The sequence below is a fragment of the Ambystoma mexicanum genome, chromosome 1q, assembly GCF_040938575.1.
Source record: "Ambystoma mexicanum isolate Mex_15411 chromosome 1q, UKY_AmexF1_1, whole genome shotgun sequence".
NCBI lineage: Eukaryota > Metazoa > Chordata > Amphibia > Caudata > Ambystomatidae > Ambystoma > Ambystoma mexicanum.
In genome coordinates this window covers 763,505,926-763,533,690 of record NC_090922.1, presented here as the reverse complement: position 1 = coordinate 763,533,690, position 27,765 = coordinate 763,505,926, and the positions used below count along the sequence as shown (strand labels likewise).

At 45.7% G+C, this 27,765-nt stretch overlaps 1 protein-coding gene across 1 annotated transcript in view; it reads right to left on the bottom strand.

Annotated features, from left to right (window-relative positions):
- Positions 1–27,765, bottom strand: part of UHMK1 (U2AF homology motif kinase 1) — a 563,788-nt gene that overhangs the window by 515,375 nt on the left and 20,648 nt on the right. The window contains exon 2 of the mRNA XM_069641348.1: positions 19,690–19,982. Coding sequence (XP_069497449.1) covers positions 19,690–19,982 — 293 coding nt within the window. The remainder of the gene's footprint in view (positions 1–19,689; positions 19,983–27,765) is intronic.

Genomic DNA, 27,765 nt, shown 5'->3' with positions numbered 1-27,765 from the left:
ACCAGGTTCTGTATAAATTGACTACTCAATATTTTGTTTCAAGACATTTGTACGCAAATAACTGATGAGCCTGAATTCAAGTAATGATTTCAACTAAACCAGTTTTATTTCATCCACAGGTCTATGCAGCTGAAGACATTCTGTAAGGCGAAATCATCTACTTCCCAGTCACCCTCCAGCAGGAGTTTGATCTGTTGCCAATTAAATAGATTTGAACACTGTTAGATTAGCAGTTTGCTGTAAGGGGGTGTGAGAAAGTAACAAAAAAATGACCAGGTTTTCTGTGAATTTTTCTTTTAAATATTAGGAATAAATTATTTGCAATTCTGTTTTCACCACTTTCCAGCCTTTCAAAAACATGTTGAGTGGAAACAAAAAAGGTTAACATCATTTTTGAGAGAGGTAGGAGAGATTTCACTTTTTTTTTTAATATGGCATGCCTGGACTGAATGGAAGAGGATAGGGAAGCTCAATTGGAACACTGAAAGGCATACATTTCTGAAAAGTAGACAAAATTCCAAGTTCATGGAAGGGGTGATTTGCGCAGCACAGGCAATAACTATGTACCTAAAATTTCCATCGTTTTGGAAGAAATTCAAAAAGTGACAGAACAAGAAAGTATGTGCTGGACAGGTTTGCAATTGTAAGGCAATGGCTTCTGTGAATATTGAGAAAAGCAATGTGCTGCTACATTACCCCCGCCGCTCCCCAATCCCCACCCCTGACTCTTCTAGTTCAGCAATCTAATTTTTTGTAATGTTTCACAAAACAAGCATTACCACGAGCCAAAAATGGAGCAATGGTACACAGGATTCTTATGCCGACAGCCTAAACAGACGTACTTCGCATTTGAAAATAAAAACTAATGTGGTGAAGAATGGCAAGCATACATTTTTTGAAAGAGCTTTTGAAGGATAGGTGACTTGCGCAGGTTACAAAAGCGTACAGTGCCTAAAGCAACGACTAAATGTAGGTCACATTTGTGAAATGAAAGGGTTGTGTAACAAAGTGCAGTAGGAAATGTATAAAAAAAGTTATCAAAACCAAGAGAAAACAACAAATGTCCTACCTTCCCACAGGTGTCCCGATAAAAATGGTACCTCACGTGTGGGTGCACTGACCTGGGCCAAAAGGAAAAGGCTAAACCACTTTTAACTCCAAAGGGCCTGAGAAGACACATTTTTACTGCATTTGGTCTTGTGGACAACCCACAGATTTGGGCTTGGGGTGTCGCAACCACCAAAGAAAACCGGGAACCCCATGCATTTGTGAAAAGACACCCGTTAGAATCCAAGGAGGTCTGACTTTTGCAAATCGCCCTAGATTTTATTACCCAAAAGGTCCGTCAATTTCCAAAATGTAGGAGGGGAAAAAAAACCACAATTTTCAGATGCTTGTCACCAAGAAACCACCAACACCCACCGACAACACCACATGTCCTACCTTTCCACAGATGTCCTGACGTAAACCAGACCAGCCAGAGCTCTAGGACGGCCGGGAGTGCTACCACGAGACTTGGGTGTCTGCCTTGCATGCAAGTTGACAGCCGCACAGCAGCGGTCGTAGGGAGCCCCTGCAGGGTCCCCATCCCTCCCCCAAAGCGAAAAGATCTAACGTGGTCCAGCCAGAGATCCAAGACGGCTGGGAGTACTGTGACGAAACAGCCACCCCCAACCACAAAATCTTTTCCCTGGTGGCTTAGTGCTCCTTACTGCTTACTAGGGATTGCAAAAATCGGACCAGACCCGCTCTAAAGGTATAGGGCCAGCCCCTTGAGGCTGGCAAGTGTGCCTCAGGCAAATATGCCCTATGTTTTGCATTCCTTGGGGGCAAATGGGTGCAAAGCAACAATCATTTGCCACCAAACAAGGCAAAATATTATGCCATCTTGTTGGCATTTTTTTGTGGCTGGATGGCATTGGCCGGGGGGCCCACCCAGAGAGCCCACCACCAAGATCATATCACTGGTGGATTAGTGGTCCTTGCTGCTTCCTAGGGGTTAGGGGGGGAAATAGGATGTGGAACCCGGGAGAACCCCCACATTATCCAGTTTCCAAGCAAACTCTACAATCACCAAAACATTACTCAAAGCATTTTTCGACAGCCTCCACCACCACCAAGTAAGGGGTGGTCAATGTGTTCAATGCGGCCAACAAATCCAAATGCATCAGCTGCCCTCATCCAGGAGTTGCAAAAGGTTATCCTTGACATAAAAAGGCTGGCTCTGTGCCTTTAATCATGGGATGGAAACATGACTGAAAGTCATAGAATTTGGTGTTCTTCCACAAAGTCCTGGATTTATCTATTAAAGCCAGCAGGATAGCCCAAGGCAAGGCATTGGCCTTGAAAACAAGATAAAACAGAGCAACACAGGTTCGAATCCCAATCCTGCGCTTAGAGTCTGGTCTCTGGTATTAGGCATGTTACAAAAGATCAAATATAAGAGACTGCCAAGAATGTTAAATAGGGAGGGAATGTTTGCAATTGGTTCATAGTTTCTGCAGATGGAAGGATATAGAAAAGCTTTCTTAAATACATTTTTAAAAATGGGCGTCACCCACACCTACTCGATTACATCGAGTACGGCTGACTCCCCCAAAAAAGCATTAACATTTGTTGTAAACTGTGCAACAGCTTCAGCATATTCGTTCAAAACTGACAAGGGACATAGAACACCCTACAAACTAGGCGATTTGAAGTCTTTAATGATGTCAAGAGTATTGCTACTGGTATGCCTTTTAATTCAAATGTGCAGGCATGGGCAAAGAAGATTGAATTCAAAATAGGGGACTCAATGTTCTGTCCGCTAATGCTGCCGCCACCATTCAAAAAGGTAAAAGTCTTATCTCTTCCTTCACCAAACCTACTCAATTTCTTAGATGTTTCCTCTGGGGTCATCCGAGAGACTCTCACCATTGCTACAGCAGATCAGATAAACGAGGGCATCAGCTGTGCAATCGCTATTTTTATTTTTTTACGCTATGGTAGAAAAAAGCCTAAAGCTGGTTGCATCAATAGACCGATTTAAATTGATGAATAATGGGCGCAGGGTTTTTCTAGGTCACCTAGGATTTTAAAAAGATAGTCCGCGGCAGAGTTGTTGGCCAACTTGGTGCATATTGTGTTAAGGATAAGCAATGACACGTGACAATAGCGGGTACGTTTCAACAACTCTTTATTCTAGTGGCCTTTAAGCTGCGGGATGTTCAAATGCCTATAGGATCTAGGACCTGAACTACAAATAAGAAGGACGACGTGGTTAAAGACATTACTGTCAGGCTGGTACAACATAATCCTGGGGTTAAGTGTCCAGCACTGTGGTATCAATGGTCCAACACAAAAGCCCCAAGTACCTGCCCTCTGTGGAGACACCATAATCAACAGAAGAATGTTCAAACAATGTGGCCAACTGGAAGTCTTCCAAACCTGCTGTTAAATGGCCATCCTTATAAAAGAAAAAAAACTATTCCCTCTGGGAAGGTCCTTCCAGGGTTTACTCATTGCAGACAAAGTCATATTTCCGATTTTACCAACGGTCTGAAGACCCCACCCAGGGTTGGGTTATATGGTTCCTTTTTTCAGACTTTCTTCTCCATATGCTCTCTCGCAGCTTTGGATGTCTTCAATGCCAACAAAAGGTTTGCCCCAGACCCTGCGTTTTGCCAGCAAGTACAAAAAGGTCTCTCCCACACCTGAGGTTTGTCAGTATTCACTTCAGTGGATCTCTCGCAGAATTTGTGCTGAATACATACTCTCCACACTTCATTCCCCCCCCAGCCACCCAATTCAGTGTGCTTATCAAGCAGCCGATAAATCACCCACTTGCCACAGGACAATCAGGAAACACATTACTCCAGTCTTCCCTCTTCCTGGCACTGACCGTTCACACGTGTGCTAGATGGTCCTGTGCAGTAGGGTTCTGTGCCAGCCCCCTCTAGCGTAGCTGCTTTAGTTTTGTCAAGATAAGCAGCATCTGCTCCTAGGAAGCTTGGTTCCCATGTATCGAGGAACGGTTCAAGAAGGAGTTTGCTTTCCTCCAGGATCCTTCTCTCCCCTTCTACAACTTTAGGAGGGCAGGGTGTTGCACTTCACTTGGCCCTGGTGACAGTTGGGGCCTTTGTGGTTTTTTCCTCTGCATTTCTGAGTGGTTATCCTGTTGTGCCATTTTCAACAAATATTGGAATCCTTGGCCCGACACTGCGCTCCATGGGGGCAGAGGGCATGACCTGCACACAGGGAACGATTTACGACCATGCGAACCACAGACGGTCGAACTCTGTTCACGGTCAGTTCAAAAATGAATGTTGGATTGTGTCTGCGCTGGTTCCATGTTAGCGTCTTTCGAGGCTGTAATGGTGGGTTTTTCATGCATACAAAAGGGGGTAGGATGGCACAGTCTTAGTTGTAAATTCACTCTCATTAAATCTCAAATTCACAATTATTGTCGGCATTCGGCACACACTGGTTCAACTCTAGGCACTAGAGTACATATCACAATATAGCTCCCAAGTTTCCCTTAGGAGTCCATGTGTTCGCGTAAATGCTCTTAGCTGGAAGGTTTTTCTCATGTTCTCATTCCTCTTGATAATTTTTACAATTCACAAACCGAGTGGTCTTCATAAAACCAAGCATTTATTTTAAGGAAGCAGTCATTAGGTACTGGATAGCCAATGCATTTCTTCAGGGCTCGACCATTCCCATAACATTAACAAAAAACATCAAAAAACACCAATAAATGAAAACAAACGTCAACAAAATATGGTGGAATCGGACGTACATACAAATGATACAAGGAAAGAAAAAAGAAAAACGAAAATCTAATTTTCTACATTTAGGTTAAACATAATTTTACATCGTAATAAATAATTTAAAATACCTCTGGACGTGTGGCCATAAGCATACCTCCTAAAGAGTAGGTTGTACACCGGATTTTGGAGTACCTGTATCGAGAAACTCCAAACTAGCCTAGAGTTTAGAATTAAAAGGTTTTGGCAGTTGCTTTTTCATCACGTTTCTATGTTCAGAAGTAGGGCTTGGGGAATCCTTGGTGGGGATACTAGTGCATCCTGGTGTGTGTTCCTATAATTGTGGTATTCCATCCCTTGCACCCTTCGGGAAGCATATTGGGTACTGTCTGGGACAACCCAGCCATCGATGCCTTTAGCGAGTTGTGTCTTTAAATCACCAGATACTCCATTGCTCTAAATATGGCTCTCCTGGGGGGCGCTGTTGAGCAGCCAAGCAAGATGGCCGCCTGAACAAGGAGCTCCAGCCCCATTATATCCGAAATAGCCCAATTGCATGAAAAACTGACAACAGCTGTGCATTAATAAGGGGCCCAAGCGACTGAAGGATCATTCGGGTGAAGATCCCGAGCACTCGAAGGAAGTGGTGAGCTGTTGAAATACTGACGATGCTGGCAGCTAAACTACGCGGAAAAACAAGTGGCTGCAGGGTGCACTGTTGTGGAGACCGCTTGACGTTACACTGCCAGAGAACCGGCTGATGGCCCGCCTCGGACGGTGATGACAGCAGAGGCGCCCACCCGAGTGCTCTAGACCCTCCGTAACCCTGAAGCGGGGGCCGGCTGCTGGCCGGTCCGATTGCATACTACCTGGTGGAGAAGGGGAGTTCACAGCGTGCGGTGGTCGGACTACAGCTAACACAGGGGATGCTTTGTGCCAACCCCTGCCGACGGAGGCTGAGGCGCCCGTGGCACACTTGTGGGCCCACAAGAAGCTACACAGACACCAGTAGCCGCCTAGAGGAGAGCAGAGGTGAGACACAGAGCTGTGGGGACCCTGTCTCTGCACCTAGTGGGACGGGAGCAGCGAGAGTATCACAGCACATACATATCGGGAGAAGTGGAACACTGACTCACAATGTCGCCACTCCTGTGGACACAGCCCTGGGCCATAGCCCGGATACCAGCAATGACCCCCCCCATTGTATTCCCTACGCTGAGGTAGGCGCACAAGGTTGCGGACACGCTGTAAACAGCGACATTGGATCCTGACCAGGTTTTCTGAAGGTGCAGCAACGGTGCAGGGGCGTCTGGTGCAGATGACTAACATCCAGCCCTACAACACACACCTCCAATCCAGACCAAAGTAAGGGGTCGTTTTGCAGCTGTTTTCACCCACGCCCGATACCCTGAGCTACATAAGGAGCGGGTGGTTGGGCAGGGACGCCCCTGGGAGCGTACACGAAGCAGCGCAAGGACGGTCCACTGCCAGTGGGTAGGGGGCCACATCAGCAGGGCCCTACCGGGGTGTACCTGCTGCGTCATACGCATCACCCGGTCGGGAGGGGTGGTTCTGCTCCCCCCAACGGACGCAAGGACGGTGCGCCATACCATGAGAAGCGGCTGGGACACAAACTGAGGTTAGTGAGACTTGGCCCAGGGGCCGACTACCCTGGCAAACACCCAAACATAGTGCATATGCAGAGCTGGACTTGATATGTTCCCAGAGACGTCCTAAACCGGCCCGTGCGACAAGGGCACAATCAAACTGGTGAGACCTGACAAACTGCCAATAATTTCTATGTGGGAAGGCTGGTGATAAAATACTACTCACTCATGCGAGGGCTATTGAGGTGTGAGTGGTTGACACCCACAGGCACTTACTGGAATAAGAAGGGGCGATACATGCTACAACACTAGCCACTGGGGCTGTGGTGGTGAGGCACCCTTAAGACGCGGTGTGCCTGCCAGTTTCCCTACCCCACAAAAGCGGTTGGGTACCCAAGGCACAGGCGACAAACTTGTAAGCCGGCCTCAGCGTGTATGCACTCGGGAGACCTGCTCTGAGACCACGGGCTTAGTGCTAAGTATTGCCCCAGAAACAGAGGATCCGCTCTGGTGTCCTGTTCGCCTCCCTAGCCCCTCGGAGGTTTACACAGCGGAGAACATCCGGACCGTTTCCTTGACTGCGCCCAGCAGTTTACCACGGGCGCATATCAGACTCTGATCTTGCCATGGCGACACATCAGGTGGGATTAGGTTGACCCGTCACTGACGGTAACTGCACAACACCAGAGATGACCACCTCCTTGCTGCAATGCAGAATGGCTTCATGGCAGTGAACATGAAGCTAGAATATATGGTCTTCACCATCGGGTCCCTGAAGTCTAAGCCGGAAAAGGAAGGGGCTTGCATCACGGAAGTGGAAACAGGGCTAAGCAAAACGGAAGATAAAGTTACGAAACATGATCGTGACATCGCACACCTACAACAAGAGTTTAGCGAAGTCCGGAATAAACGCAACGACCTAGAATCACGTCCAACACAACATTCAGATAATCGGGAAAACCTTGGAGACGGCCTGTAAAGGCCTGATGGAACAACGTGTAGAACTTCTGTTACAAACAATATTGGACTCCTCCAGATTTTCGAAATACTTCCTGGTGGAAAGGGCACACTGGGTCCTGGCTCCTGTCTCCAAATCGGGGGTCCCTCTTCGAACCAACCTGGCTAAACTGCTCAACTACCGAGATAGGGATGTAATCCTGCGCATGGTAAGAGAAAAGGGGGCAATACACTATGAATCCTCAGATATATATCCTGATTTCTCCACCAATGCATTGACTAAGCGCAAGTCATATGATCCAGTTAAAAAACGATTACCTGTCAGGCAAATCCAATATGCGCTATTATACCCAGCGAAGCTGCGCATAAAATACGGAGGAAGGGGTCACTTCTTTGAGGATCCTAATGAAGTAACAGCGTATATCGAGTCCTCAATCTCTATACCGCTCCCGAGAAGAGATTGCGATGGCAAGGGCAGTCCCCTTACAGGCAACAATGAACCAGACAACATGGACAACGATTGACCACCTTGAGTGGTTTATACCTTGGCTACACAATGGATCATGGGCACAGGTAATTCAAGTTTTGGGGCTGACGCCAAGAAGGCGGACGTACGAGTAGCACCACAGACTGCACACAGTGCACCCCAAAGAATATCTAAATGGGTTCTATTGTGTTATGGGTTCCATAGTCTAGTTGGGGGTGATGTGGGAGGAGTGAAGGGATAGGGCTAATGTGAATTGCGAATGTTCAGAACTTATGGGTTCATTTTTAAATGTTGGCATGCTCCATTTCGAAAAACAGTGCAGACTGCTCCTCGACCACACGATACAGACATATCCTAGGTTTAGCCCTGCTAGACCTGGGATTCAACTGACCCTATCACAGCCATGATGGGATCTAATGTTACATTATTACATACATGAACCACCAGGCTCCTTAAGTGGCGATGCATGCTACGGGTGCCCTTAATGACACATTTGCTAGGGCATGGGACCCTCAGCGCAGCTACACTAACTATTTGTCACAATCCCAGGGTGATGGGGGGGGGGGGTATGACACCAATACACCGATCTATACCATTGGGGCGAAATAGCAGGTGACACCACAAACCTAATAAACGCCTATGGCCCAAACGTTGACGACCCCGAGTTCTATGGCCAGATCTTAGATATACTGCTGGGGAACCCCCAAACAAATTATCTGCGGAGGGGACTTTAATCTGATATTGGAGTGTGTCATGGACAGATCTACAGGAACCAACCAAACATCCCTTTAACAATGTTTTTCCATTGAATTTCATAGGTTTTTATTACTGCAACTTAACCATAACGTCTACGAACATCTGACTTCATTGCGGACCTTCCGGACTTCATGATACGATCCGTGCTTCGCAGACAGTTCGGAACTGCATTTTCTACTGATCTAGCAACTTTCAACTTCAAAATTTCCCTTGCGCAGCACCAACACCTATTCCTACTCATCCATTAAATCCATTAACAATCATAGTACACAGTACATACTTTTGGCAAAGCTGCTATTTATCTTAAAATGGAATCAGCTAATGGAATACCTTCTCCCCAAAAGATACCCCCACTGCTGTAATCAAGGAGCATGAGAAACACTGCCCCCTACCTTAGAAATAACACACGCGCAACATTTTCCCCTGTCCACCTGCCCCTCCATATTAGGGTTTGGTGCCTCTTCCCTCATTTCCCTCCCCATCTTTCGTTCTAAGCTCTCCTGCCAAAAAAAAAAAAAAAATAATTAAAAAAATAATGCATCCAAAAACAATAAATGAACCGCCTTTCACAGTTAACGCAGTAAAGTACATAGACCCAATAAGATTTTCCAACATTTCCATTTGCATTTAGTGTTGTGCTAATGGCGATATTGTGGCGTTGATACCGTCCTGGAAGCCCAAGTTATCAGCCCAAGCAAAGCAAGGGTGGATAACGAGGTCTCTGGACCATTACCCCCCACCCCCATTCCAGCCCCTGAAATGGGGGATGAAGGCCATTAGCACCCTAGGTTCCCAAAGAAACCGGATCTCTATTTAATTCGGTCTCCGATTCTTGCATTCTCACTGCTTAGGACATTCACTGTCTCTTGCTCTAGAACATCAGCCTCTTCTATGCCTACAATTACAGTCTTCTTGAAATCTGGTTTCAGCATCATCTCTGGCAGTTATCAGCTTCTTCTGGGGTCAGGCTTTGGCAATAACAATTTTGCCCATGGTAACTGGTGTACTCACTAAGCAGATCCGGGTAGAGTAAAACTTTTCTTTACTATTTGACAGTTACTGGGGCGATGTCCCAGAGAGACTGTTGGCAGGTGCTTTCACTGCACACCGATGCCTTGGTTCCATACCCTCTAAAGTTCCCTTCTCTTACTTGTGTCTTAATGGGTTAGCTGGATATATTTTCAGTCAACCGCCCCTCCCTCATCTCCAGAAGTAGGATAGTTCTCAGATATCAGGGTGTCACACTTCTCTTCCTGGGCTCCAATCGGACAATTACTGTGTCATTGTGTTCCAACATGTCACAGCTTGAGCCTTCCTACTGCCTTGCTTCGTCTGGAAAGTTCCCATCTATTGGGCTCTTTTCAAACCAGTCTTCGTCCCATGGCCACAAGCCTTCCGCTTTCTCCTCAGTTAAAGGTTTTATTTCCTTTCTTCCTGATATGCTTAGCATTTTGGGTATGGAAAAATGTCTATGCTTCCTTTGGCACCAGGTTATTTGCATTCAACCCGGCAGTTGACAGACACTCTGGGCTTCAGTTATTTCTCCATCTGCCGTATCATTTTCCCATACATGTCATTATCTACTTCTTGGGGTAGGCTTGCAGTCCGCTCCCAAGCGGAGGTTTCGATTTGGTCTGCTCCCAGTTCTGCTGGCTCTGGCGTTTGGGCATTGATCTTTAGTTTGGGCACAGCTTTGGGTTTTTAGTCCAGACCAGACTGCTCTTTTGAGCCATTACTGAAGCTTCACTGACGTCCTACTTTCCATGTCAGGGAACTAACTTCTTGCCAGATCTTCCATCTGTTTGTGGGTGTTATTTTCAACCATTTGATGTCTTTTTTCCATTTAGGGCCACTGCTTTCTCCCACCCAAGATTGGACATGCGACTGCACAGTCATCCTGTTTGCAGCAAGCACAGCATAGTGGTGGCATCAGGCCAGAATGGAATAAATTATCCCCAAGTAGCCCAGCACAGAATAATCCATCTGTTCTGGTCCCAGAATTCGGTCGTCCTGTAACCACTAGCACCTGTGGTATGCTGGGCAATTTCTGGGACAATGGAATCTACCAGGGCGAAGCTGTTCTGAGCACGTACCTTGCTCATCATTGACTTTCCAAATTAGTTTGGCATTGAAGTCCTATGTTTTTTACCCATGCCTGTTGCTTTTCCTCTGACTGGGCTAGTTTCTTCCCTTCATCTTTACCCAAAATGGCAGGCTGGAGGTAGTGCTTGGAAAAGCCTGAACTTCTGGATCAGTTTTATGAACTTCGCGCATTCCGGAGTAATCTCCTTTTGAAGGCCAAACTATCAGACCATCCCATCTTGTCACTGATCTTACTCAACACGTCCTGGGGTACGATGGGTTAGTTCTTTTCTTTGTGGCTTGGTGCCCGTGTACCAGGTTCCGCATCTTCTTTCACAACAATGTTTCTAGAACCTTCCATCAGGCACTGTGCCACCTAAAAGTACGGCTTAAAAAGACATTTACTCCGACTAAAGTACACTTTGGGTTTGGTTCAAAGATGGCAAGATTAATTGGACTTTTTAAAGTAGGCTTGATCCCAAGAATGTTCTTAACCCATCCCTGCAATGAGGCATGAGATCTGGGCAAGAGTTGTAACATGGCTTGGTCATCTCACTTCTGACACAACCTGCATTAAGGCCAGGCGACAATAGCAGGAATGTTTCAACAAGTGCTGTTTAGGGAATGGGATGGTCCAAATACGTATAGGATGTAGATTAGGAACTAAAAATGATTAAGGGTTTAGCTAATGAAAACAGGGCCAGGATAAGACAACATTATTGCGGGTTTCATCCAGGGGTCCATGGCCTTATGGGACCAACGAACCAAACACAAAAGTTTCAAACCCCTATTTTTAGAAGTCCTTCCGCTTCCAAGGGGCAACCTGCACTAAAAGAATTGAAAAGAAGGCCAGCACAGTCTTCAAAACCAACTCTTACATTTGCAGCCCCATATAAGAAAACAAACAATTCCAGCTGTTAAGGCCCTTTCAGGATTTAAATTTCAGTCTAGACTGTATTCTTCCTTCTCCAATCCTCTGTGGACCTGCCCAAAGGTTGTGCCCTGTAGGTCTTTATTTCAGGATTGACCTTCACAGGATCATTTGTGCAGCCTCATGTTTCTTCAATATTCACAACAGGTCTTCTCCAGACAGTGGATTTCTTCAAAGCGTGCAACAGGTGTTTCCTAGGCATTGGGTTTTTCAGCATCAACTTCAGTATGATTCTACCAGACCTTGGGTTGTAGAGGTATTCTCACCCCATCCTATTAAAGGTGGTTTTCAGGCAGCCAATTAAAAGGTCACCCTCCTGCCATAGGTTAATGGATCCTTCACCAGGTGCATCTGTGCCCAGTCCGGTGGACCTCTGTGTTAAGGCTCTGTGCTAGCCCCTTCTCAAGTAGCTGCTATAGGACGGACAATGTAAGCACCATCCTTTACAACAAGACTGTTGCGTCCACTTTCCGAAAGTCTCTACCTTTCACGGCTACTTAATACCCACTTCCATTATAGTGCTTTTTTGGGGGGCCATTTAGTTTGGCCTTTGGCATTGGTTGGAACCTTCATGGTTTTGGCTATGCATTTCTGGTTGAAAATAGTACAATCCGATAACCAAAGGATATTCAAATTTGCTTGGGATTTGTTAATTACAGACTTTGCTCATCTGTGCTCCGCCATCTTGGAGGAGTTTCTGTGCCTGAATCCACACACCTGGTGTTCCGCGTGAGCAGGGAGGTGATTGAATCCTCTGGTAATCATCCATCTGACTGCAGAAACAGCAGACAGTCAAACTCTTGACTGAGTTTGGGAACTGCTGCGTTTCTGTTGGAAGCTCTGCGCTTGCGTTTTCAACAATGCATTATGGATTTTCTACATGCTGCTCTGACGTTTCTGGCGGATCCCTTGAGGAGCAGCTTTTGTATTGGACTTGGAGGGCTTTTTGCAAGAAAAAGCATACTAGGCATTAGCCCGAGAGTCCAGTTTGTGCAGGTGTATTAACCATAATTTCTCTGGGTTTGGTAGCAGCGTTTTGGAACCCTTAGTGTGGATACTACTGTGCATTGGTGGGTTGGTGAGCCAGCAGGGCGCACTGCAAACACCCTCAGGGAGACCTACTTGCTCTCCTCAACAAAAGTGAAAATAAATCCTTTAACACGGCACAACATAAAAGTGCTTTTAGGCCTCAAGGACAGCCTGCCTACGTGTCATGCAAGGTTCGAATTCGAGTGTGTGCAGTTCCATCATCCTGTTTTTCTGCACTTTCAGGAACACTCTTCAACGATTGTTGCTCTGCCATATAATGGATGCTGGGTGGGACCAGCTTTGGATTTCAGAAGGGGAACCATGTCAATTAATCTGCCGACAATAGCATTGTAGGATAGCGCAAAACTGTGTAGCGAAGCTGCTAACATTTTTCTATCGGCTTCTTTAAGGTGAGAGACAGCACGACAATGACCTGACCAGTACAGGGGCTGAACAGAGGTATGGGTAGGCGACATGTTACAAGTAATGATCGAGTCCAGAATGTACCTTTGCACATTTGTGCACTCTGAGACCTACAGGCAAGTACAACGTTATAAATTTAAATAAAATAGGTCGCACCTGTGCTGTAAAATCAAAGCCAAACCTCTTCAAGATACGCCAAAGCGGTGCTGCATGGAGATCCCTAGTGTCACTGAAGTGCATGGTGAGGTTTCCCAGGACAGTAAGCGAAATGTATAAACTCATCATGGGAAGAAAATCAACCAAGTAGATGCACAGAAAATTAAGGCCACTATTAGGAAATTGGTATATAACCAATCTTCTCATGGCAGTGCAGAGGCACAGGGTATGGCATACATGAATTCCAAGCTTGTTTTAACATTAGTGCCATCCTGCCTCCTCCCGTTAGTTGTAATCATGTAATGGCCACAAAGAAGTGCTAAATATATGGATGGGCCAGAATGACCTTGGAGCCAGGCCTCATAACAAAAGTAGGGCCAGGGAAAAAAAGTTTTTTTTTATTTTTTAATATTGCGCTAGTCGTACACTTGTGCGTCATGACATGGAACGGCTAGAGCGTTTTAACGCAGAGTCATACCATCAAAGTCTGTTTTATCAGTAACAGCAATTTAATGCGGCTCAGCTTCGTATGATAAAAATACATGAATCAATGGGTACTTTTGAGCAAGGTGTCGCTACTGGCTCAACAGAAGATTGGTACAGGTTGATGTGACTGCACGTTAAGACGGCCTTGAGGTGAAAAAAGAAAAATGGCACTGGGTCAAAATGCTTTAAAAGATTTAGAAAGACAGCTCTGTGCGGCCACAGAGAGGTCTTTCTAAATAGAGCTGTCAGCACCTGCGCCGCACACAAGTGCGCGCAGCGGCTGACCGACACGGCGAGACAGAGGACTTACTGCAGGAGTCACGTGTGTGTGTGTGTGTATGTATATATATATATATATATATATATATATATATATATATATATGCAGAGGTTGTTGGGAAGGCACCCAGGAACAAAAGGGGGACATTGGGGGTGAAAGCTCCCCGAAATAAAATAAAGCAAGATGTCCCTTTCCTATTTTCTGAGGGCCGCAGAATATTGTCCGATATGCGACCTTCAGAAAACGGGAGAATGACAGAACCGAAAAAAGCACAGCAGACCAATAGTTAACAGAAGTGTGGTCCGCCATGGGACTTGTGAAAATTAGTCTAGACAGTGAATTTGGGGCTCTAAATATATTGTGTGAAGAGCATGTCATGCATAAAGGTTATTAAAGAAGTGCCCAGGGCTCCAGATCCGATTTGAGTGAGAGTATTCTACTCCCAATTTTTTGAATTAGAGAGTAAATCAAATTTCAAGAGAGTAAAAATGATTTTCCTTCTTCACAAGAGAGTAAAGTGTGACAACTATCCAATTTGTGCGTAAAATTAAACTTTTTTTTCAAAAACATAAGTGACAAAACAGTTGTATTTCAAAGTGGTTCTAAAATGATTTATTACACCTGCGGAAAACATTTTCTCCACACAAGAACCTTGTAGATGCATACTACCCAGCTTCATCTTCATGATATGCCAGCTAGTTACACTGGGGGATTCTTAAATCAAGTCCCTCACTCTACCACCCTCACTTCTTTGCCTCGCGGGCCTAATGTCTCTGCCAGACACTACCTCATTCACAGCCACTATGTTTTGCTCTATCTCTCCTTCCCTTTGCTACTGTGTTTCCCCGGTCTCTCACTTTCTGACTCTCTGCCTCACACCCTTAAGTGTTGCGATGCCACATTTTTGCGGTCTGTTTCTCTGTCACTCTGCCTCTCCCATCTCTGCATTCTATTGTTGCTTTTTCCCTCCTATATCTCGCCGTATCGGTTGATATAACTCCTCTTCCTCTCATGTCATTTACTCTGGCTATATCTGTTTTTTCATTTTCTCGGTTGTTTCTACCCCTTTTGATGATCTTTCTTGCACTGTCTCTTATGTTATTGCCCTGCCCTTCTCTAGTCTTGCTTTTCTATTTCCATCTCTCCCCACCTGCTAATGATCTGTGTTTTATTTTACTTTCTCCAAATGTCGCTTTTGCTCTGCCCCCATCCCTCACTCCTATTGTGCTCGTTTCCATTTTCACTTTGTTGCCCTATCATGTAGCTCATTGCTCCCTCTTCCTGTTTTTGGATTGTTATGTTCCCTGTCCCTTCGCCCCCCTCCCTTTCCCGGGCACACCTTTGTTCTTCTGTATTTGCTTGGGTTCAGAGTTGCTCTTCCTCTCCTGTCTGTCTTTTAACATAGCACCAATAAATATCCATAAAGCTGAAAATGCCTTTTAGATTTAAAAATCTAGTCCAGCTTTACCACTGGGTGCTCCTTTTTAGATGTGTGCCAACCCTCTTTTGGCCATTAGTCTGGGAATGATAGGTTTGTCTGACCAGATGCAGCACTTGCTTGAATGCGGATGCTTTACCAACACTGTATGCCATTAGAAGTACAAAAGCCCATATGAGATGTGTGTTCTGAGCCATTACAGGTATAGCAGCCCAGATGAGATGCGTCTGTTCCGAGCCATTGCAAGTATAGTGGTCCCGATGGGATGTGCGTTTTCTACTTCTGAGCCATCAAAGGTAAAGCAGCCCTGACGAGGTGTGTGTTCTGAGCCATTACACATACAACAGTCCCCATGGGATGTGCTTCTTCCGAGCCATTACAACAATAGCAGCCCAAATGAGATGTCTGTTCTGCGCCATCACAGGTAGAGCAGCCCTGAAGAGTTGTGTTCCGAGCAATCACAGGTATAGCAGCCCTGATGAGTTCTGTTATGAGGCATTACAAGTAGAGCATCCCAGATGAAATGCGTGTTCTGAATCACTGAACATTTGCCAACTCTTAAATGCATATCTCTGATGCAGACTCATTAACTCGCCTATTAACAGGATTTACACAATCTCTGCGGCAGGGTTATTGACCCACTGAGCTGCCTTTGCCAACAGGCTGTTGACATTGAACGGCACATGGGTTAGGGCACTGGCAGTTCCATGTCAGGCTTGTCAAAAGCTCTAATCCTGTTTGGACTATCTTACATTAGTCAGGAGATTCATAATGAGAATTTGAAATGTGCTACATTTTTGGCAGTGTGACTCAGTAATCCGACATGGGAAAAGCAGATGTGTTGAAACGCGCAAGACCGAGTAGAAGGGATTGAAGTATATGACAGCAAAGCCATCTTCCCACTCTGTCAGAGGTTGTTGGGAAGAGCTCAGACACTGTTCTTGCTCTGTACTTTAGCTTGCTGCAGAAAATGCCAGCACATGTTAGTGCTTTCTTAACAGCAGCTGTAAAAAATTCAGTTACTGTCCCAAAACATTGCATCATGCCCATATTTCTTGGCAGGACTGCTATCAGCCCTACTGTGAATATTTGGCATTGTGCCATGACATCCATATGGTATAGCAGCTCCGTAGGCCATGTTGCTTGAATATATAACAGTCCTGTTGAGAGGTACAGGTACAATCTGTGCCACTGAAAATATATACAGCACTGCTTCTACCTGTATCCATTATACCTGCTTGGTGGGAGAGGGGGGGCCTGGTCAAAAAGTGAGTTAAAGTTCAGACCATATGCCTACCTATGCAATTGGTGAGCTTCTGTGATGAAAACAAAAAGTATGAAATGGCCTTGCTGCTGCAACTGCGCTGCCTCTATTAAAGCCAATGAAGCAGAAATGCAGCCCTGGTTTAAGACAATTTTCATTTTACACAATACTACCTGTGTCCTAAAGCAAAGTGAAAAGCATGTTCATGATTCAAGATGCTCGAATAACACTAACCTACAAAATGCAGGCAGTTGAACAAAACACAAATTCCCTTTTACATTACTCAGAAAGTATTATCTTGATAGGATCATTAACAGAGGCGAGTGTTAAAAATATTAAAACAGACCAGGACTCATTCCAGTTGCTTCTTTAAAAGGAACTGTTGATTACGAAAATAAAGAGTAGATTTGCAAGCTGCTGCTAGCCAGGTCGTCACCAGTGAGCTCCTTGATTTATGGGTGTGCTGCCATAAATAGCCTGTGCAAGTGGTACGCAAGGAAGAATTAAAAGGACCATACGGACAAGATGTCTGTGCGTATAAAGGCCCTATACGCACCTTATCTGGAGGTTTGTAAGGGCCTATGTGTAATTTGCCACAGTTTTAAGCGCCTCAGAACCAAAAACATGAGGTACTTAAAAGATAATTAAGAGACTAGACCAGATTTTAAAGTTATTAGTTAGACACTGTCTCAGACTAAAAGCCATGTGTAAAAGGATAGGGATCAAATCCAGTGACGTCAAGAATAATTAGTAATTGCACCTCTGCCACGAACACTGAATCATCAAATGACTGGGGAGAACAAGAGGCAGGTAAATGCTAACTAGTTAAAATACCATATGGCCAAGCTTGCACAATGATGGAATAATGTGCAGGAACAACCTATGTAAAAGTGATACTAGTGCCAACCAAGCTTTTAATAAGTTTTTAATAGTTAAAAAATAAATAACTAGAATGCACAATTAATTGGGTGTGGGTGGAGGGGAATACAGACGTACTTGATAGATAAGAGCTTGTATGTGGATGGTAGGTAGTGTGAGGTCTGACCTCCAATCATCTTAACCCAGAGGTGGCCCACCTCTAAAGAAGCAAGTGCAATTTTGCCCGTAAAGCAAGTTTATTGTAGTTTGTACAATAAATGTACAGGTGGAGCTAGATGACACTGTAGAGTTAAACTAACCTGACTCACCCAGAGCCGTACAAACATTTCACATTACTTGTTGCAACCGTTAAAACACTCCCACATATTTGATTACAAATCATCCCCCCACACGATTGGTCAAACATATACAAAGAGATGTAATCTCCTTTAATTTCCACGTTCTCATTGGACAGTTAACTACCATCCCTTCTTCGCATCAGCTCATATTTACAGCATACCCCTTTTTTAGGATTTGTCCATGGCAGGTCATGAGGTCATCACAGTTACACATTTAAACACAAATATAATTACAAGTTCCAGCTGTCCTGGGACCTTCTAACCCCGGCCGTAATGCACATAGTTTGCAAGAACACTTCAATAATATGAGGGGATGAGGGGGGGGATATAAACAAATCCCCTTTGAACTGGCGATAACTATCTCTCCCGTGCAGACATGCTGGCGTCCTTGTTTTCACTGTAATCTAAATTACTACCAATTCAACATGCATAGCCTCCAAACACAACTTGAGAAAATAATCGAAACAAAGTATTGGTCTGCTCTGCCCTTAGGTGTCCCTTCACCCCATGTTTATTACTCAGTCACAAACAAATGGCCGGACTTTCCTAGCCAATAAATAAGCTCACATGCACTTAAAAGGATTGCATCTACCTTCCGCAATGGTGCCAAGTCGTAAAAACCCAGAGCTGCCCGTAACGGACCATCTGATATCGCAGCTGCTCATTGCCTTTGCTTTGCCTTCAACCATGCTAAACCAGTTTTCCCACACAGAGTTCACCTCACAAACCCTGGTTGCAGGGCCTGCCCAAACTATGCAAGAGCATACAGATTTGTACATTCCCCATGTACCCAAATTGTCCCAAACAGGTGTCCCTTAAGGCTCCCATGTATGTATGTTGGTGCATGCAGGTTTAAAAACTGCATCCTTGTTACAGTTGTTTCTTAATTGCAAATCTCATTTCTTGTATGTGCATGTGGAGCGCCTCGCTGCTCAATATCTAAGCACTACATGGCACACCACGTTGTTTATACTTGCATCAGCAGTTTTGATATTTATCTTGCTATGCACATGCAGATCTAAAATGTATCAACTTAAGCACAAAAGCAACACTAAAAGTAACATATCCCAATCTTATTAATTGTGCTAAATACATGTAAAATTGCAAAATAGTGTCAATTTCGCCATTCACCCAGTCACCAATATGGCACGCGCACTCCTTTCTCATGGGGACCTTTATTGATCTCCCCAACAGTAGGTCAATTTGTCTCGGGGTGATTATAAAGCAGTTTACGAAACATCTAAAATGACTTCTCACTTGTATGCGGCCTCAGGTGCAGAAGGTCTTCATGACAACAGCTGAATTCTGATGCTGGTTGTACTCCAATAGAGAAGGGATGAGTGTTTAATTAGGGGCAGTCAGTAGGCGATAAATAAAGGCTGCCCAGATAGAGGATGGAGTGAATATGATAGGGAAGAGCAGTGAAATATCAGTGGATTTAGAGAGGACTGGGCTGAGGGAGCAAAAGCGAGAATGTGAAAACCTACAGTAGCAGCAAGTGCATACAAAAACAATATTAGGGTACATGCTAGTTGCAGATTTAGACCCCTCTTACGACACCAACACACAATTAGCACTCCTATAATATTTAGCAACAGATTGCTAAGAAACATGCCAATTAATGTCACCTGTGATGGTATTTTTAGGGCACATAAGCCCATTGGTTACTAGACAAGACACTAGCTCTTGTCAAGAGTCCTCCCCGCCCCCATGTGTATCCCACATTGATCTGGTTTAACAATTGTTCTATGAACACAAATACAAGTCTGGCAATGTGCCTTTGGCTCTTCAGTAATCGATATGAAAGATCAAAAGTAACAGTATTTCAAACCTGATTGCCATCTTTGAAGCTTAAACCGAAGTCAATCAACTTAAAGCACTCCTCTTCCCCACTCCAGAGAATGTTGCGTGGCTTAAGGTCAGCGTGGACATAACCCTCATGATGAATAAAGGCCAAGGCTTGCAAGGCATCTCGTGCACAATGCTGGAGGGTCCACATGGAGCAGCCCTGGTGACTGGCATGCAGGAGCAGCTCTGAAACACTGATGTCCAGTAGCTCCAGGAGAAGGCAGCGTGTCGGCCCATTCACAGAGAGGTGGTTGGTAAACACTCCATACAATGACACTGAAAGGAAAGGATACAATGCTCTTCATGTGTTACAGTTAAGAATGTGATTTTTGGTGAGACAATCCAGGGCTTGCTTTGGCCATGGACAAAACATGTAAGGGGACACACAACTGTGTTAAGCTTGAACCATGCAAGCTGGTAGGCTTTTCAATGCACATTCAGCCTAAAGCTTTCGCTGATGGACCAGGCACAGGAGAAATTCAATTTGAACATGGGGATGCAATAAATGATTTAGTGAGAGCAGAAAAGTCAATTGGATCCACTGGTCAGGGAAAAGTAAAGGCAAAAGAAGTTAAAGATTAAAGGAGGGAAGAAGAAACACAAACACAGGTGGAGTGATATGGAGAACATACAAAACTTGATAGAGAGGTAGTACACTAGAATTGAAGGGAATTCTGTGCGGTTGGTGGAGGGGTGGGGTGAAGAACCCGATGGTGGCTGAACCCAATATTAGGAGATTATTCGAACCAAGCAAACGTAATCATTCATATAGGGCGCACTATGGAAAAGCAGAAATGACACTGGTTATCATGAAGTTTCAAGGAATGGGCCAGGCACTATAGGGTGAAATGGGTTTTTATAAGATACCGGGAAGCACAGATGATTGAGTTCTAGTCTTAAGGATGGCAGCAGCTACTCCAGACCTGCGGGTACCAAACACAATGTTCTGCCTTCACGGGAGGTTGCAAAAAGGCCTTTCCAAGATTAACCTAAAGCACATGTATATACGTATATAAATGATACTGTAGTCAAATAAAGGATGAATGTGTTACGTAAACATTGGTCGATTAAGCAAAGCACTTTAAACTATAAACGCTGTCTAATACAGGAAGTCAGTAAATGGAGATCTGAGCAGCTGTTAAGAGGGACATTTTGACAATCCTATGGAGCGGCGTACAGCAAAATTCTGGGGGAGTTTAAGTTAATTGACTGAGGCGGCTGAGAGGCTGCAGTACAGTTGGCACTGGTGATATTTAGGTAGGCAAGGAAGTTATCAATCTCACACCGTGCAAGCAAAAATAATCAGGAATTCTTTCCTTGGCTGTAATGGACTGATCGAATCGTATGCCCAGGTTCAGAACCAGTGATGAAGAAGTGAATTAGCACTCAGAAAACAAGGCAGAGGGGGAATAAATCCCGTTTTTGTCAGCATGACTGGATCCAGGAAGATTAACTCTGCTTTGTATTTGTGGAGTTTTACCCAATTTGCCACCTCCAGTGTTTCATGACTGTCTGGCAGATACTGAAATTGATGGACTGTGCTTGATTGTCTGATGTGGATGTGAAGCTGGGTATCCTCAGCCAATACTTAGAAGAGGCTTATTATGGAAAAGAAAAGTGAACGGTAAAGATTAAAAAGAATGAAAGAAAGAGGGAACCATTGTGGGACACCACATGCAATTTCTGTGCGCAGGTGAAAGGACATTGGTTGGATCTTGGTTGCGATTTGTGAGGACCAATTGGAACCATGCCAGGTTTAGCAGGGACCCAAGGGCCACAGAATCCAGGCATCCATTTTACATTGCTGTAAACAGCAAATAAGGTGCAGCAGACAAAGCATGGAGACAATCCAGTTAGTTGCCTTCAAAGCGTCGTCCCACAAACATAGTAAGGCTATTCTGGTGAAATATACCTGTAATACATAAAAAACGTTTTTTTATTTATTGAGTTAAGATAATATGTTTGGGAAAGGGAGCAATGTTTTCTTAGGGGAGAACTAGGGTGGGTTTTCCCCTGCATTTTCCTGCTGCTCTGAATTTGAAAACGACGACAAACAATTCTTTAAATCAGGGGTAGAAAATACATAGAATCATCCCTGTCCCATGTCCAGGGTGGAAGCCGAATTGAAATGAGACTAGGAGGCAGTGTTTGAAGACAACCCTGTTAAGTGGAGGCAGACTCCAGCATTTTGGCGATTAGAGGGAGACATACTACAGGGCTATAGCTGAATAGAAAAAAAGGTATATGGACTTTTTTTAAACAAATTGAGGTTAGGGCAGGTACAGAAATCTTGAAAAATACGTTCTTGAAAAGAAGGCAATACAAGTTGTGACGTGTGTGAAAAATCCAGCAAAAATTAAGAGTACCATGGAAGGGATGGGGTCTCAGAGATCAAGGGACCACATGGAGAAGTTAAGGAGGTACACAAGAAGCTGAAGGGCAATAGTTTGTAAGCAGCTTCCTCTTCATCAGCCACTTCAGAGACTTTTTTTGTGGAACATTCCTTCTAGAGGAATTTGGCAATCTTGAAGCAGAGTTCTTGAGAGTGGAAGGTGACACGAGATCACGTACAATACTCCAGATTTCATTATTTGTGTGGGAGCTGGAATGCATTCTCTGAGGAAATATTGTCTAGCTTCAATAATTGCAATTTCGTCTCTAAAGCCCTTTCCTTGGATTTGCAAAGATCATGCGTAAACCATGGTCAAATGCATGGTCTCGTTTCCCTTTTTGAAGTAGGAACTAGGGCATTAAAGGTGTGGGAGGCTAATGAGTTGTAATGCGTGGCTAAATTTACATGGGGAGGGGAGTAATGGCGGGAAGAGCATGCAGGGGCAAAGAAAATTACATTGTTTCCCAGGACATTTTTAAATTGATGGAAAGATGCAAGTCCCTGAGATTCCCTGAGAATCCCAGCATGGGAGGTTTTACATACCTGATGACTCCATTAAAACAGTACAAGATGCTTGTTGGACCAAGTGACCTGCGAAGGGGAGAAATGCGCCCTTTTGAAAAGAAACTGGTCCAGAGCAAATCCTTTATCATGGGTGGCATGTACTATGAGGATGTGGGTGGGTGGCGATGGGGGAATGATGAAGGGTGGAGCTCATGAGGAAAGCAGTCTTTGAAAGCACAGCCTCTGGTCAGTCAGTCTAAACACTGAAGAAGTCCACTAACAGCCGAAGGGGAGCTGAATAGATTAAAAGAGCAGTTTCTTATTGTTCGAGATGGGACATTATTACAGGGAAGATTGCAGATGAAGCAGGTGATGCAGATTCGGGGGGCAGACGCACGATCTTTTTGTGAGGCAGTCTGCTCCATCACTCGAAATAGTAGTTTTAAAAAGGAGGGTTAGAATAACCATTACAAAAGAGAAATGAGTGGTTCATAATTAGGGCAAAAGAAACCAGAAACCCGACTCCAGTGTGGAAAAAATAATCCATTACAAGTCATTTAGTATATACAATGTAGGGCGAAAATATCGAATTGTATACTGCAAGGTAGAAACACTTGCATGTAAAACAACGAATTTAAGCTACATTAAATGCAGGGGGGATGGGGAGACCTTCTCCGCAGCCACCCCCCCTAATCCTCCCAACACATCCCCCACTTTAATAAATACCCCAACCATCTAATTTTTGTCGTCTAAATTCGAGGTGTTCTACCTTGCAGTAATGGTCTGCTATATAATATGGTGATATCCGATCTTTAGGTTTGGTAGATTTTTGGCTACTAGCAGCAATCCTGTGGTCAGGCATCACTAATGGCACACTTAACTTGGCTTGTAAGAGAACATGTGTGATATTTGTAGTGAAATCCCACCTGTTCATTGATGGGGGTGGGGACAGAATGCAGTTTTTTCTAAAGAGTGGTGCCCAGTTACAGTAACACGGGGATCCGCTGCGTTTTCTCCTATGCAGTGCTTTAAGTGGGAGGCAGAATCGAGGAGGTAAGGGGGTAACACTAGGTAGGGGGGCAAGACATAGGTACAGGTGGGTGTACTTACGGCCACCCACCTGTACTTAGGCCACACTGTTAGGCAAAGGGGGGGGGGCTCTATGTCAGGTGGGGGTCTGGAAATTGCTCGGGTCCCAGGCAGTGGCCGCTCTGGTATTATACCTTTTGTACTCCAGAGCATCCCTTCTGTTCCTAAATCACGAGCTCTGAGCCATGCTGGCAGGCTGCCTGTGGGAGTCTGAGCCTGTAATTAAGAAACAAAAGGAGAGGGTGGTGCATCAAAAAGGTAGTCCCATCTCTACTTTTGTTTCTTAACAAGAGGAGCTGGCCCCTGCAGGTAGCACTTTAACTACACAGCTCCTTGCGCGAAAGGTCTGCCTTCTGGTGGTTAGCTCCTCTCCCTACGAACAGAAGGAGAGCTGGAGAATCGGGACTCTTTCGTTCCTTAGAGTGAGGAGCCAACCCTCAGGAGGTAGCCCTCAAGGTGCCGCATGGTTAAATGGCTGCCTGCAGGTATCGGTGCATCAGCCGATGCCGCTCCTTTTTTCAGAAGTGCCGACACCTGCAGAAAGCCCTTTAATAACCATGCAGCTGTTTCGTTAAAACAGGCTGCCTCAGGGTTTGGGGGGGGATATCTGGGGCTAGTTGCAGGCCCACTTCAAGTCTTGCTCCTATGGCACCAGGGAGCCATTAATGTCATAGGCACCTATGGGTAATGGTTTCCAATGGCCTGCTTGGTCTTTTCACCTTTGTTGGAATGACAAAGTCTATGCCAGAGTTTTAAAGGCCATCTTTCAGGTCGGCTCCTTAGGTGCATCCACTACCATTAATTTCTTTGTAATCTCTAAACTGATCTGCAATTCCTGAACACGTTTAGAAGTTGGCCAATGGGGGCATTTGCAAAGTAATAATCCTGTCAAATTTACAGGTGGTGGGGGCTCGCCAGTTAACAAAATGAATTTACATACGCTGGGTCCTAGAACGAACACCAGAGATTCTTTGCTTCGTGTTTGGAAAAGTGGCATCAATGCAGGAAGGTAGATTTTAAAGGTCCCAAATTGCCACATTATCAGCAGCGACATTGTTGGCGTAAATGCAGCTGAGAGGGCAGCAAGGACACGGGACTGAGTAAAAACACAAGCACACTAAAAGTGCTAGAGCCTGTCAAGGCGCGGGCCTGTGCAGGGAACGTGGCGCAGTAAAGAATAAGCGGATGCGGAGGTCTGCAATACACGTCTTCTTTATTCAAACTACAAGTAACTCTGCCCCCTACCCCTCCTCCCCTAGCACCCCGTCACTTCCCGTTCGCTTGTGTCATTTCCTTTCTCCCCAACCACCCGCCCCCTTAGTCCCTATGGCGAAGTCAACGTGACATCTCTGCCCCCGAACCCCCCATTTTAAACAAATACCAGGTCCTTCACAACCAATGAGTGTCTGGTATGGACTGCAAGTCCATTTCCTCAATCCAACGGTGCAGCTTGTTCCGAACCCATTGAGGATGGGTAATGGCAAGTTCTGGAGGACTCCCACTGGGCCCACTCTCGGGGAGACATTCGGGGTCTGACTCATCAGTCTCTCTTTGGTTGCCCTGGTAGGGGTCGTCAGTCAATGGGAATGGTGACTCGCCCGCTGAGGCGGCGGGAGCCGAGCAAGGGAACTCCTTTGAAGTGCGAGGAGTTCTGAGTGACTGGTCCCTTAGAGCCCTGTGCCGTGACCATGGATCCCTTCTTCTGCGTAACCAACAATGGCTCCTCCTGGAAGATTGCGGTGTGTTTGTGGGTTGCTTGAGAGCGACTATGTCGCCTACTTCAATCTGTGATGCTATTGCTCCTATCCGTTGATCAGCATACTCCTTCATGCGTTCTTTGGCAGTTGCATCTCGTACTCTTATGTCTCCGTCACGGTCCTCGAGCGGACCATCTGCCTGGGCTTGTGAGATCCTTGTTTGGATGTCTCTTCGGAGCATCATCTTGGCCGGGGTCTTTCCAGTGGTGCTGTGAGGAGTGCCCCTGTAATCCCGCATCAACTGATTGAGTAATTGTTCATAGGGCTGCTCATTGAGCTTGGCGATGAGGAGGGCCCTTTTCAAGTTGGCCATGAAGCGTTCCATCATTCCATTCGCCTATGGCCACAATGGTGTTACCTTGCGGTGATGGAATCCGAGGTAGTTTGCGAATTGCGTGAATTGGTGCCCGTTGAACGGGGGCCCGTTGTCTGCCTTGAGCACTCGTGGGATGCCATAGGCGGAGAATATATGGTCAAGTGTGGGTATGACGTGATGAGCTGCCGTCGAGGATATGAGCTGAGCTTCTGGGTATCGGGAGTATTCATCCATCACCACCAGTACATATTTATCTCCCTCGATGGGCCCAAAGAAATCGGCGCTGACTGCTTCCCAGATTCCTTGGGGGAAGTTCAGACATCCTCAAAGGTTCGGGGTGACGGTTGGGCGCGATGAGGCTGCATGTGGGGCATGAATTTAGGGCTTCTTCTACCAAGGAGTCCATGCCAGGGAACCAGACCTTCTGGCGCAGCATGCGTTTTGTCGACACCATCCCACTGTGGTTCTCGTGGGCGAGGTCGATTACTTTGGCTCTTAGGGATGTCGGGATTACCAGCTTGCAGTCTTTTAGGAGCACATGCTCTTCGGAAAGGGCCAGTTCGTCTTTGACTTGCACCAAACATTCAACCTTCCTTTGCACTTGGTCCCCTGCTGCTCGCCCCTTCTCTCAGGCTCTTCTCCACATGCCCGATTCCAGTCCCTCACAAATGATTTGGCAGGCCAGGTCATTTTCTCTCCCTTGGGCTACGGTCCCGATGTCTATACCCTCTGGGTGGTTTGGTGTATCAGATATCGAAGATACCTGTCCGCTGGGCGTGCACCCCTCCCGGGGCCTTCTGGACACCTGAGTTCTCCCCTGATCCTGGCCTGTGTACGATTTCAAAAAGGCTATCTGAGGGGGCATCTTCGCCTGGGGGTTCCCATACAGGGACAGCAGTGCCTGGTGATCTGTGATGACCCGGAACGGCTTCCTATACAGGAAGAGGTGGAAGTGTTTGCATGCCCAGACCACGGCAAGACCTTCCTTTTCTGCCTGGGAATATGCCTGTTCCGTGGCGGAGAGGCTCCGGCTGGCATACGCAACGACATGCGTTCTTGACGGGTCTTTCGGGGCCAACTGAGCCAGGATGACTCCTAGTCCTACCGGATTGGCATCCACAGTCAATTCCGTTTGGCGGCTGTGATCATAGGAGGACACATTTATTTTCTGCCTTGGCGACCCTTTCTCGGATGATCTCGAAAGCTTTCTGGCATTCATCCGTCGAGCGGAATGTGAGAATTATTAGTGCCACACTTACTGTTGCAAAGTCTTTAATGTAGCCCGTGCAATAGCTGGTGAGTCCTAGAAATGATCTCAGCTCTGAGACGTTGGCTGGGAGTGCAGTGTCATTCAGCGAAGTAACTTTGTCGGGATCTGGTGACATGCCCGATTCCAAAAATATATGTCCAAAGAATCTCAACATGCTCCTCCGGAACTCGCGCTTGTCCCGATTTAGGGTGAGATTTGCCGCTTCCAGCGCTTTACACACTTTCATTAGCGTTTCATCGTGTTTGTTGACATCAGCACCAAAGACCAGGATGTCGCTATAATTGAGGCAGTTCTGTATGTGCTTGATTACATTGTGCACCTCGGCCCGGAATATTTCTGAGGCCGAGGACACACAGAGGACATGCCGAAGCTTAACCTTTTGTTGCGAAAGAGGCCCAGGTGTGTGACGAAGGTGGTAATGTTCCTGCTTTCTGGGCTCAATACAAGTTGGTGATATCCTTTCTGTAGATCTAATTTGGAGAAAACATTGGCTCCATTTAATAGGTGAATCATATCTGAGATGCGTGGGGCCAGGTGCCTTCTCTTTGGATGGCTTGGTTGGGGTGCCTCATGTCCACACACAGTCTGATAGTGTCCAATCCCTTTTTGCGCACCGGCACTATGGGGGACACCCAAGTGGTAGGGCCGGAGGCCGGTTCGATGATGTCCTGCTCGAGCAGTTTGTGCTGTTCGTCCTCCACTTTCTTTTGGATATTGACCGGGATCTCTCG